This window comes from Ceratina calcarata, unplaced genomic scaffold (assembly GCF_001652005.2).
Source record: "Ceratina calcarata isolate Rehan_Ccalc_2016 unplaced genomic scaffold, ASM165200v1 scaffold203, whole genome shotgun sequence".
Taxonomy (NCBI): Eukaryota; Metazoa; Arthropoda; class Insecta; order Hymenoptera; family Apidae; genus Ceratina; species Ceratina calcarata.
Window position 1 is genome coordinate 9,458 of NW_017141919.1, and position 13,733 is coordinate 23,190.

The window sequence follows — 13,733 nt, forward strand, 5'->3', positions numbered from 1 at the left end:
TCTCAAGATACGAATAACCGTATTGTATTTCTTACCTATCCTGCATTTTACTATCGTCCTGTACATTATGTGCACATCATGATTTCCTAGCAAGTTCGATACGATTTCAGACTAAATATTCAATACTTCTTGTAGTAACTAAATCGAAAAAATTGGTCGGCAAGGTCTAAATAAGGAAATTATTTGTCATGCAACCAGGTATCTAGTATATGCTCTTAAGAGTTAAACAAAGATTGCCAAAGAATTGTTCGAACTTCTTATATTCAGGATACATACATATGTATGTAGTATTACTGTAAACTTCCAAAACGGTAATGTTTGCGTAAAAGTTTTACAATATTTTATGAGCTTGATGATTTGGTGGAGACTTCACATAATATAATCGAAATCTCTTGAAGGTTCTCATAAAATCATGTTTAGTATATTTTAAAGTACTTTTCATTTCGTGGAAAAACACGTTTCATCTCGCATAGGCAAGTTTCCTGTCTTTTCCTGAATTCTTTTATTTAGTTCTCAGAAGATGAATGAATGATATGAACAGTTTACGTGGCGTTACTATGTAATTGCAAAGAAATAATAGGCACACATATGTACAAGTACAGTAAAGAAAGTAATCATAAGTAATGAAACGTTCGTAGAAAAAGGTATAAATTATTATTTGCACCTGTATAATTATTTATTATAATCGAAGATATCAACGTCCAGTGGAATCATTGAGCTCTAGGACTAGGACACGTGTTCAACAGATGCCAACCGCGCACCAATTAGATGGCGCACAGCGAATGCTAGCTCTTGATTGGTGCGCATTAACTATATAAAAGAGATGCTTTAAAGCTACAAATCACTTTATATCACATTGCAACCACGTTGTATCAAATCGCACATGAGCACGTATCGTTTCTCATTTTTTCGTATGAATGATTTGAAGAGTTGAAATGTTGGATTTTGTTCGGCTCAGCTCCATTCCGATTTGTTATCCAATTAGTTTTTTTTTATATAATAAATAAATGTTAACTGAAAAGAGTTCTTTGTACATAACATGTAGTAAAATAGTAGTAGTAAACAAAGTAACCGAAAATATAAAAACAGTTTTCTTTACCAACAGGTATAATGCATCTAAATTGATGATTAACCGTAGTCTGATACAATAGTATTACAGTAATACCTTCTGACATTACTATAAGATTAAAGCTTCGAAGATATCATAATGAATGGCGCCAGCGTGTCTACATTTGCAGTAATAGAATTTGTATGGACGAGTGGCGATATAGGCAAGGTCTAAACACCCTTCACTTTCATAAGTAAATATAATTCAATTCTTGTACATTCTAAAACATAGGATAAGATTCACGATTGTATATTCTAAATCATAACATAATATTGTATATTTTCACCACACACCCTTCTTTAACCCGTAATCTCATCCCTTAGTCATCCTTGACCTTACTGATAATCATCCCCACTCCCTTACTTTCCACTTTCCCGGAGTTTTTCTTATTCATCAAGAATAGAGCTAATAGAGAATACTTCTTTTCGTCTTAAAGATCACATCAGGAACAGAAATACAGTCAACCTAGTGGAACTTAGAATAACTCAGTTATTCCACTCCTTGTGTAATCCAACAGTGCCTACTTTATAATCCCACTATTAAAGTATTTAAATTTATAAAAGTGTTACCAAAATTTGATCAGCACATCTGAAAATAGATATTCATTTACCCTTAACCGCAGTTTTCCAGTGGTGCAGAATTCATCTAAAAAATAGATCTAATCTTTGTTATATTCATATCAAAATTTCTATTCATACCATATTATATTTCCATTGTTTCGAGTTACCAATCACTACAGTGACGATGCGAAATAAAACAGAAGTCCACCGAGAGGCTAAAGATAAAAAAATTTTCACCAAATAATTATATTATTGCAACCAGCTTGGAGAACCCAAGCTATTGTCATAGATTAAAGATAAAAATAGTTTCGTCGGAATGCAAATGAGAAAAAAAACAAGATTTGGAGGTCGTCCGACTGAGCCATTAATCTTTTATCCATTGACCCGACGTAATATTTCCTATGCTCGTTTCACCTTCGGTATCCGTAGACGAGGTCGTGGCTCGAGAGCCACACACCGTCAATGCCATCGGACATAGCGATGATCGTCGTTTAGAGCGGAGTGGTAATGGTAACGCTTCGTCGGATGGACGAAAGGTGACTCAACCTAACTAGCGTATATGTATGGAAGTATGTAACTCGGTTTCAAAGCGCCGAAAGAAAGGGAAAGTACCTGGGACATCGAAGCATGGAAGTCTGACGTGCTCTCAGTTCACTGAAAGCGACTGGACGCACGCGAGAAACGATCCTCCGCCCCGTTCGGTCGCTCGTCTCGCGGGTAGTCGATCGGGATCGAGATTCGCGGTGAAGTAGCCCAATAGTCTAAAGTCTAATGGACACTAGTGTTCCCATTGATATCATTTATTTTGTGATGTGATGTGGACCGTGCCCGATTGACGAAAAGAGGTAGGGAACGATCAAGTCGCTGTTTATGGATCCTATCATTTTATGAAAATTTTATCAATGATTCCAATGTGACTTCTTGCATCGCACAACACAACCAAGCTATTGTCATAGATTAAAGATAAAAATAGTTTCGTCGGAATGCAAATGAGAAAAAAAACAAGATTTGGAGGTCGTCCGACTGAGCCATTAATCTTTTATCCATTGACCCGACGTAATATTTCCTATGCTCGTTTCACCTTCGGTATCCGTAGACGAGGTCGTGGCTCGAGAGCCACACACCGTCAATGCCATCGGACATAGCGATGATCGTCGTTTAGAGCGGAGTGGTAATGGTAACGCTTCGTCGGATGGACGAAAGGTGACTCAACCTAACTAGCGTATATGTATGGAAGTATGTAACTCGGTTTCAAAGCGCCGAAAGAAAGGGAAAGTACCTGGGACATCGAAGCATGGAAGTCTGACGTGCTCTCAGTTCACTGAAAGCGACTGGACGCACGCGAGAAACGATCCTCCGCCCCGTTCGGTCGCTCGTCTCGCGGGTAGTCGATCGGGATCGAGATTCGCGGTGAAGTAGCCCAATAGTCTAAAGTCTAATGGACACTAGTGTTCCCATTGATATCATTTATTTTGTGATGTGATGTGGACCGTGCCCGATTGACGAAAAGAGGTAGGGAACGATCAAGTCGCTGTCTATGGATCCTATCATTTTATGAAAATTTTATCAATGATTCCAATGTGACTTCTTGCATCGCACAACACATTATGATGTAAAAGATAATGTTCATCCAATTATTATAACCCTAGAGTAAAATATATAAATATTCGTCTGGTAAAAAAAGTTGAAGGAAAATAAAAAAGTACGAATTGAAATTTGCATGAAATTATTGTTTATTCGTCATCTTCATGACGTTCAATAGATTAAAAATGCAGAGTGTAATCTATTTTTACTCGTGGAATTCTTCTCGTATTTTTCATTTTATAACAAAGGGAACGAGGGATTCAATAGGAAATGCATTATGTGCGCAGCTGTGCTCGTGGCAGAAAGCGCAGCAGGCGCTTCGGGGACCGTAAAACGAGCAAACGTGTTTTATAGAATGCACGAACCCCTTAGTGTTTTTTTTCACACGGCAAGGACACCTGGATATAGCAGGAGGGATCGAAAATGTAGATGTCCTTCACCGGTGTTGTCCACTCTCTTCCTCTGACCCAGAAACAGGCTCCAATTATATTAACAACAGCTTTATATCATCCTTCGTTCGATCGACAGTTGACAAACAATATTAAATATGCATTAACAAGTTGTACGTAATAGGATCTGAAAATTGTTCGAATCATAGTTGACTGACGTAGCAAATAATTCATGATTACAACATCGTAGTGTATAAAGTAAAGGTAGACCTTGAACACTTTGGACTGGTCTTTAATCTTTGCTTGGGAACTATCAAAATAATTCATGGTATACCGAGAGTGATGGTCATCGTACGGCTCAAATCGAATCATAAAAGTATTATTAAGGGATATTTAATCCCTTCGATCATTAAGTACGACATTGCATAGTTAAAAAGATGGGTTCTTTTACAATTAAGGGAACGTTAAAACATACATATTCATGTATTATATAGATAACGGAAAGTAATTATATTTATTTTTTATTATTTATTTTGTGGAATAAACAAATATTATTATGTACATAATTGCGTGGACATATTACATCATGGAAGAGTTAAAGTTAAAGCATTGCAACCGGGTTAGCCGTGGTTTCATTAATGGCTATACTCCGTAACCGCGTAGTCTACGATCTACGTCGGATAATACTATTATGCCAGCATTACGCAATCGCGAAAATTTCACTTTCCGCGGTGCGATCGCGAACACACGAGCCAGTCAGCGTCTTACAAGATAGCTAGCGCGCGTTACCTTTAGATATCGCTACGGTGGATTTTTATTGCACATGTATGTACACACACGTGTATTCCAATCGCCTATCTTTTTCCTTTCGATGCTTTTTCGCTCTTTGCCTTAACAGGCTTGACCAACCGGTATCCCTCTGTCACACACACGCACTCGGTCCGTACAAGGACGAACGTGCCAATGTATACTATATTCTTTGTGAGATCGTGATAATTTTTAAAATTGCTTCGTGTCGAAAAAGAATTTTTTCGACTTGAATTTGCACAATCTCTTTACAGATGTTCAACCTTTGATGTCTGCTAAGAATTTTATTAGAAAATCGGCGTACGTATTATGCGTCGTACTATGTTCGTTCTTGATAAGAATTCGAAATTTGAAACAGCCTTGGAGTCTCTTAACTGAAACGGTTTCCACTTTCTTGCTCCATTACCACTGAACCACTAAATTATACAGTCACAATAGTTGGATTACACAATGATTACAAATGTACCTACTACAATTGCGCAATTCTGACGAAAAATAGGCGCAGTCACGGATTCTATTACCGTTACATTTCTCCACGCAATTCTCGAGAATTACGTGATTAAAATTTGTCTTTTGCGAAAAGAACAGTTTTTGCAAAGATCTCAAATATGATCAAAATGTTGTACTGCGCAAGCCCACGACCGTTATCCCATATATCGCATGAAAGACTGGGTCACCTTTCTAACTGAACTGACATAGTGACGCAATGAGCTAAGAAGCGTATCCTTGAAATTGGTGCAAAAAATGATAGCGTACTTCGAGTATTAGAATCGTTAGGATTCACGAATTTTCAAAGTAGTTTTTTAAAAAGTAAATTTAAAGAATTGTAAACAACCGTAATCTTCAGCTACACTAATTTTTGCGATTCCTATAGGAATTAAAATATTCAGATTAGCCTTCGATACGCATCCGCTTTATTGACTTTATATATAAAGAATACTTTTTGTCATTATTTCTTCACTGGAAGACATAGATTCAAGGGAAGAGTCTAACTTGACATCCTCAAGTATTTTCCGCAATCTGTGTAACTTGCAGTGAAGTAATTCCAACATTTGGAAATATCTAGCAGCATTTTTCGTTCGATTCGAAAAATTTCTTTGATAATTTGTATTAATTTTCTAGTAACGATACATGGAAGAACTATTGCTTTTCAGATTGCAATTAAATATTGTTTTTACATAAGGATCAAGACAGAGGAGATGTAGACACTGCGTAAAATTAACAATAAGATGGTGGTCAAAGAATATATTTACAGTTTCTCTCATTTCAGGAATTCTTCAGTTAATCAATTGTACGTGAAGAAATACCGGCCGAACATGTTTCAAAACGCGTATCGTGCTCGTGGAACCGGATTCTTCGAACGGTGTGCAGATGCTTCAAAATTGTCGGATGCTTGACGCGCCTTTATCAGGAGCCACAATGCTGGATCCAGTTCTTGGAATATCGACCGTATGGTGGTTGGTGGTGTACGCCAGTGTCCTGCTGCTGCTGTCGCCCCTGGTGCTGCTTTTCGTTGTGTTCCTACCGAATTTTCCAATACTGTTGCTCCGAAGGATGTGTTACATCCCGATAGAATCTATATGACGAACCTGCGATACGATATTAGGATTTTTTAAGTATCGTACGTTATTGAACTAAGCCTCATTACGTCAAAGTTAGGACATGTATGATAATGTAGTAATAATGCTATAGAATCATATGTTAATCTTCGAGATGTAGTTAGAAACTGAAAGAAAACAATATCGAACTTGAAATCACAAGAAGAATTACCTTAGCCTTTAACGATTTTACTGTAATTGTAAGAGGCTTAAGTTTATGACTCTGTTTCCAGACAGGTATTCGATATTGTGGGTCGAAGACGGTCGTAAAACACTCTAATACTTGTTTACAATTATGATGTGCGAGACTTGAATGACTGGTAATTCCAAGACGTACTTGTTGTATTACTTGCGTTTACAATAACTGCGTTATATTTTGTGTACAACATTGAAAATAATGAAAACTGTTCGTAAAGTTAATATTTATGACGTGGTTGTACTATAATTAATCGCAATTTGTGTATTTAACGTCGATGGACGCTCTTTATTATTGTTAGCTTTCGTTTTCGTATATATTCTAATTTTACATATACATATGTAATCATAGTATCAGTATGTATTTTCGAATTATTGTACATGATTAGAAATCAATTGCAGAAAGGAGATACTACTAACTCTATGCACTTGTGAATAAATTATAGTAATTCGAGACTGTGCGGAATAATTCTAAACACGCGATTCCATCTTTCAATTAGTTCACGATTCTTTCGTTGCCAAGATAATGTCAGACACGAATGTAACTGAAGCGTATGTAAAACTGATATATATATGTGTTTGTATGTAGTAACACCAACGCGAGCACGTTTTACAAAACGGCGAGAATTTCGAGAGATTCGTCCTCGACGAATCCGAAGTCAACTGTAGCGACGACGACTGTTGCGTCAGTGAGCTAGTTTACCCAGGTTCGTGTCGTGTGCCTGTTGAGCAATTTTTGTACATTAACTACAGACATACGACCTGGATTCTCTCTCATGAATTTTCTTAAACGGTATCGATTTTTTCGTGCATTAATTACGTAACATCGTGCGTCAATGAACGTTCACCATTGATCTTGTTAGTGACCCGATTTTTTCCAAACCGATTGAGAATGAATAGATTTTTCATTCGTTGGTTTGAAATTAGATGATTAGCATGTGTCAATTCGACGGCGCGCCAATTCGAGCCTTGCGTTACACACGAACGTGCCTCCAAATTGATATTTCGTTTTAAACAAGCACGCGGTGATTTACGCGTATAGCGATCGAGGTCGTTCATATTTTTTCCTTTTCTCATTCTGCAACACCTTTCAATTGACGTTTAGTTTGCGATATTTCGTGACGTTATTTCCAACTATCACGTGTCTGTTGAAAAAAAAATGTTATACATAATTTGTAGCTTTACCAACGTTGTAAATCAGGCTGGAGACATTAATGGACCCCCATTATAATGGATCTTCCATTCGATGTTTTATTACCCTTCTACTAATTATTCCTTTGTCGTTCGCTGTTGTAGAATCGTTTTCGTAGTACAAAGAAAGGACATTATCTGCAGTGCTTTTATTATCATTAATTTTAATACACTGTATTCCGTTTCACGAGCCTCGTTTAGGATGCATATGCATACTTAAAACTTTTGTAAATTAGCATGAGAACATTCATTTATTTCGTCTCATGATACCTGTTGAAAACGCACCTCTTGTTTAGAGTAATAAACACAATAATCGTAACGTTATTTGTTATTCATTTTCTTATCCTCAAATTTTTAATAAACTTCAATCTTCGTATTTTAATTTAAAAATCGAAACAATTTGAATAAAAATCTAAAGTATAATGAATGCGTAATGAGAAGATTTATCAATGGTGCATCATAGTTGCACGGTAAATACGTGTCCTGCGTTTCGCTGGCTGCCGCAGCCGGACTTAATGTTGAGAACATTCAATTCAAGTAAGTACCGATCGCGAAGTACTTTCGCCAGGTGGTGTATGTAGTGGGGGAGGCAGGACTTGAACCCTGGGACCCCATGGGCCATATATACTACGGTCCCATGCAGTTCTCTTGCTACTTGGTGTCAGCTTCTCGACGATCCTTACTGTTCATATACAGAGAGTACGCGATAATAAAAGGTAAGTACTATCGACACCGGCACTTACTTTATCTAAATTTACACCATTCATTATCATTCATCAATGAGGAATCTGAAGAGTCACATTCTCTTAAGAAACTTTTCATTGTTTCAAATAAAAATGAATGGAGTTTGCGTAACGTTAACGAGATGAATCATCGGGGTAATGCGTCTCTTCACGATTCTCAATTATATTACACGATATATACGTATACTAATAACGTTTGTAAAGGTACTTTTATCAAATATCTGATAAAACATAAGAGAGAGAGGCTCTTCTAAAGAGAGCTGTTATTATTGTTAAAAATTTGTTTGATCTTCAAGAATCTTATAGGCCTGTCAACTCGATCGCAAATAAGTACATATGAGAAAAACGTTCCAGGTTCTATTCTATTCTGTGCACGCGCACACCTCACCTCTTTTGTATGCGCTGCCTCGACCAAGCACATGCTAAGCTAGATCCTTATCCACCGGTGACAGTTCACTTTTCCAGAAACAATGTGTGGTTGACACGTGGCCAGATTCATGCACGTTGTTTCCCAGAAATCTGAATGAATTCTAGAAATTATCAACTTTTTTGTGTCCTCTTCGAAAAACAGAAGCAGAAAAAATGTTTATTACGTCCGCAAGAAAATATTACGATGTTGTAACACGACATGAGATATCTGCATAGCATTGTTGTTACATCAGAAATTGATAGATGTAATTGTTCCGAGCTTGTCAGTTTAGGATCACGCGGTGGTGTGCACGTGTACACCTCCACGACACGCGTATTTGTGGTAGATTTATCGGCCGTAGTATCCGCACGAGGGACTTTGAACTGTATAATTTTCTCAGTGACATGACAGTTTACGCGATGCTCTGTATCCGCTTCAATCGTACCGTCACGGTTACAAAATTGTGGAATTTAACTCTACCCTAGATCTATCCGCCGCCTATCAAACTCGTTCCTCTCTGATGTTTCATAGCGTGTTTAATTTTCAGATGAACCTCCTCATCTTCCTCGCGTTAGTAACTCTGGCCTTGGCCGACCCAGGACTCCTTAGGGTTCCTAAAGTGTATAACGCGGTGATTACCAGTAATCAAAATCTCTCTCCGTCAAGAGCGTACCCGGTCATTCAACCTGTGATCCATCGAACAGCGGTCGGTTACGTGCCACCGATTTATTACACACAAGTGGCACCTCACCTTGCCGAGTCAGATGTGCCGTACCTTTCTCAAGGAGCCCAAAAACCGAATCAACCTGAAAACCAAGCCTCAGCTACGACTATCGAGCAATCGAAACCAGCCAATGTCGAGGACGCCAAAGACGTTAAAGTGGAGGCGAACACAGATCCGAAGGACATCAGTTCAAAGCCGAAGGCCAGGGAACAGGAACCTTTCAGTTTCTATCCTAATTATCAATCGTTGTACTACGATCCTTATTTCTACACGTACAATGGATTGAATCCTCAGCTGGTTCCGGGCACGTACTACGCGGATTATCAACCCTACGGGACTCTCGAACCGATTCCCGCGTCCACACCGAAGAACGGGCTCTCCGAGCATCTGCTTCCAGCATACCACGAGGAAAAAAAGTTAACTACAAATGAGCGGAAAGAGAAAATACCGGATGTACCGCCTCCTCCACTTCCGACAGCCGTGCCGAAAAGTTCCTGAAGTAATTCAGCGAATTCGATAGGATTTACTTTTAATTAATTATGCTTCACAAGATTATCAGACTGATCATTTTCTAGTGTTTCGATGGAACGTGCATGGAGTGACTTTAATATTGGCTTAGGTATAAATTACGTGCTTTAAAATCATTTTCTAGAAATCCTGTACATCTCTTAATGAGTTGACACTGTAAAAATGTTTTAAGATCATTTTTCTGTTCTGATCATATAACATATATGTATACATATGTATACCTATCATATAATTCTATCGTAACATGCTATAATAAATAGCTTTCATTCCATATCCTTGAGATGAATGTCTTTCATGTATATTTGAAATCTGTATCTCTCACAAACAAGAATATAAAATTATTACATAAAATATTATACAGAATACATTAAATCGGAGTAGTGAATTTTACACCCTTTATAACAAAAAATTCAGAGTAAGTTTATCTTTTATTAATAATAGTGGTCGCATCGATCGTCAACTTTTTCGACAGCAAACACCTTAACGACAATTAGTATTTCTTCGTTTTCAAAGCCTTTAATATGAAGCTTCATCTCGCTAAAAGTGCCATCTTCTCTGCGTGTCGCGTTCAATTCAATCGTAGCCTTCGTCTTCTTCCGCCGCTCTATTTCGACACAGGTGATGCAGAACGACCCCTCTATCGACGTCAATATGTCGGCATCAGCTTGCGATGAATTGTGCACGCCGATTATGAAATTATGCTGATACACTAATTTCCCGCACTTACCAGATTTGCTATAAACCTAAAAATGTACTTCATTATTTAACTAAAAATCGATTGAGGAAAACACATAACATTAAATAGAAATTTCTGTCATCACATAAATATTATGATATGCATGCAGCTTTTGACGTTTCATACATTCGTATACATTATATACATCCTTTATATTTTTTACACGTTCAATCTTTATGTAAATCAGCACTCTATCAGTCTTACGTGCAACGATTGTAGACACATTGGTGCATACAAATTTCATAAATAGATATTACTTACATTCAACAAGTTTTTGTTATCGTTTGGTGAAACAGAATTTGAAGAACCTCTTGTAATTATATTGCGCTCGTACATATTTTCGTGTTCCGCAGATCCAAGTTGTTTCAGTCGAACGTCATTATTAGTTTTCAACGTTGGTTTTGCCTTCTTTATAGATTTTTGTCCATACGCGTTTGAATCGTAGTAATCTTTTTTTTTCTTTCCTATATTGAGACTATTTGTCTCTTTTGTATTAAACCAAGGTGCATTATGTTTATTCTTTTTCGTATCCACGCCGTGTTCAATGAATTTAAGAATGTTGACAGTTGCATTATTATCGATATTATTGATTGTAATTTTTTGCTCATCAACATTATTCGTCTCGTTCCTCACCGTAGGAGATTCGGTGGTCATTCCGGAGTCATTAATGTACCTCGGAGTGGTGGTAGCTGTTTTTTTCGCGTACTTCTCTGCTATTTCTTTCTGTCGAGCGTGAAATCGATCCATGACCGCCTTCCTTTGCGCGTAATAATCAGCCTTCTCGTTCGTTAAATTTTCAGATATAGCATTACGCTTTATCCGATACTTTGTCCCATCGATATGACCCCAACTCCTGGATTTCTCTTTCTCCGCATATTTACCATTGCTTGATTCGTACAAACGATCCTTCGTCTTTCGGTTTTTGTAGTTGGTTCGATTTAGTTTTAACTGCTTCTGATTATTCTTCGTAGTTTTGTACTCATTCACGTCTCTGACATTGCGTTGCTTTGTGTTTTCGTCTTCTGTCTGATAATGTTGAAATCGTACCGGTTGTGTTCGCGTCAATGTCACTCTGTGTAGCTTTGGAGTTTGTTCAGTTGTAGTCTCTGGCTCCTTTATATCTTCAGTTTCTCGGTTTACGCGTCTTCTGATCTTCAACTTTTCATAGTCTTGTCTGATTTTTAATTCATTCAACACGGATGCTTCGATTACCACACAAAGTGTCACGAGAATAACGAATAACCAAAGGATTTTCGCGATCATTGTCGATGGATGCGAAACGTTTGAGCACTGGCAAAGCGAATGAAGCAATCTGAAGATTTCTGCATCTTTGACCTCGCGTTATCTTGAGAGGCTCCGTTATACGGTTGTTTAAAAATGGTACTTAATTATAGCAATGTATTCATTTGATTTATCGCGGATTATTTATGGAGAATGGTAGTCTATATAATCTATGGCGTCAAGAGTTAATGGGGTCGATGGATTGAATCTTTATACACAATAATCAAATTCTTACGTTGTTAATTTTTCTATTAATATTATCATATATTTTAATGAAAGGAGCTTAACCAGGGGCAGAACCAGAAGTAATAAAAAGACGTATCAAAAAATGGGAAGGATAATTTTATTCAGACAAAATCAATTCGTATGAGCATGAGACAATGCGGTCGGTTTATATCGATTCAATGATAACGCTGTCATCGTTCTCTTCGCTCTCGTTTGGTCTACTTGTCTCTTTGTCCGGTTCAACCTTTGTGTCTAATTTTTCAATACCACCCTCGCTATTCTCGACTGGTCTCGTTGTGGTCGTCGGTTCTGTCGACGGTCTCGGCAGTTCTCCTGGTTGACCGGGCTTTAGGATCGGATATACCTGTAGAAGATTCATCAAAATGCATGCACTCAACGCTCACCAACTAACAACAATTTATTTTTTGACTAATGAAATATGCAGTAACCTACCGGACTCAACGGGAACCGAAAGTCATATATCGGATTGCCATAGTAGAAACCATAAGTAGGCAGATGAGGGATCGAAGGTTTTCCGTTCGCGATCACAGCAGCGGGAACAGCGTTCACGTTTGCGTGTACCTGAATAACAAAAATAACCTCGAATGTTAAATGTAAATGAGCGCAGAAGAACACAGAGCCGTGTTGTGTCTTTTTTTAAAAACACTTTACATTGTAAATGTAGTATGGAGAGTGTTGAAGTAGTTGTGGCTGTATACTAATGGCCTCGGAAGGATAAGCGCCTAAGTACAGGTTCGACCAGATCGGTTTCGATTCTATGGACGCGACCAGGATCACAGCAAAGGCAAGCAGCGTAACGTAGACCTTAAAAAAAAAAGAAACATTCGTTTTTTGGATATAACGAAATGTTTTGTTTTCGAGATCAGAAGAATATTTTAGTTCATCGGCCAAGAGGAACAATGCGATAGCCGACCGAAGGTTGATCGTTGACTGCGTCTTCGCATTAAATAAAGAGAAGCATTTCGATGATACGAAGGTTTGGCTCGATGCGTGTACACTACGTACATCGTGGCTCGCATGTCAATGGCAATGATTCACGAGCAACGCGGAAATGATCGAAGATTTCGTGGGGGAGAGGTAACGGTTATTCGCAGTCTAGAGAATTATTTATAAAAACAACCGGTCCTTCAGTTCGGTTCCAAAGTGTTCTCCAGTTTCAATATTTATTGCACGAACTGCAGAACTACTGTCAATTCAACTTTGCATTCCAAACCATTATTCGTTCGATGAATATAAGAAGAAAGTCTTCCAAGATCTTTGAAAGGAAAACATGTTGAAGTTGACGGTAGATCGGATTAGGAATAAACTCACCTGCATGGCGTGACCACAGCTTCGCGACAGGCTCGGAAACTATCTTGCACTAACCTGAATTTCAAGCCCTACCCGCGTTTTATATATTCTTCATGGAGAGCAAACTCCCCCACCCTGTCGGACAATATCATCACCGTGAATTGTTTTTCTTTCTTTTGCTCTTACGCACGAAACTGTTCTTTCGTTTCTGTCTCGTTCACGATGAACGGGATACCTGGTTCGTGATTCTTTTATTTCTGACTACGCAAGCGCTTCATAACGACCGGGTCCGTTTCGACGCTTATACGATCGAAGATCCACGTCGATCGGATCAATACCATTGA

General features: G+C 38.1%; 3 protein-coding genes and 1 long non-coding RNA gene across 4 annotated transcripts; 2 read left to right on the forward strand and 2 right to left on the reverse strand.

The window, feature by feature from the left end:
• The first annotated feature begins 2,959 nt into the window (after positions 1–2,959).
• Positions 2,960–7,756, forward strand: LOC113463946 (uncharacterized). Its single transcript, XR_003388780.1, has 2 exons — positions 2,960–3,180; positions 5,719–7,756. It is a non-coding gene; the product is annotated as an uncharacterized LOC113463946 (long non-coding RNA).
• Positions 7,757–8,049: 293 nt separating this feature from the next.
• LOC108622062 (uncharacterized) lies at positions 8,050–10,008 on the forward strand. Its single transcript, XM_018019716.2, has 2 exons — positions 8,050–8,148; positions 9,132–10,008. The coding sequence occupies exon 2, from the start codon at positions 9,132–9,134 to the stop codon at positions 9,804–9,806; it is 675 nt and encodes a 224-aa protein (XP_017875205.1). The 5' UTR covers positions 8,050–8,148; the 3' UTR covers positions 9,807–10,008.
• A 104-nt stretch (positions 10,009–10,112) lies between these two features.
• On the reverse strand, positions 10,113–11,891 carry LOC108622058 (uncharacterized). The gene is made up of 2 exons (XM_018019711.2): positions 10,834–11,891; positions 10,113–10,579 (listed from the first exon to the last, which is right to left on the reverse strand). Exons 1-2 carry the CDS (start codon positions 11,833–11,835, stop codon positions 10,268–10,270), a joined length of 1,314 nt encoding a protein of 437 aa, XP_017875200.1. The 5' UTR covers positions 11,836–11,891; the 3' UTR covers positions 10,113–10,267.
• Positions 11,892–12,174: 283 nt separating this feature from the next.
• LOC108622061 (uncharacterized) lies at positions 12,175–13,512 on the reverse strand. Its single transcript, XM_018019715.2, has 4 exons — positions 13,411–13,512; positions 12,751–12,903; positions 12,532–12,660; positions 12,175–12,442 (listed from the first exon to the last, which is right to left on the reverse strand). Exons 1-4 carry the CDS (start codon positions 13,414–13,416, stop codon positions 12,245–12,247), a joined length of 486 nt encoding a protein of 161 aa, XP_017875204.1. The 5' UTR covers positions 13,417–13,512; the 3' UTR covers positions 12,175–12,244.
• Between the last annotated feature and the right edge of the window lie 221 nt (positions 13,513–13,733).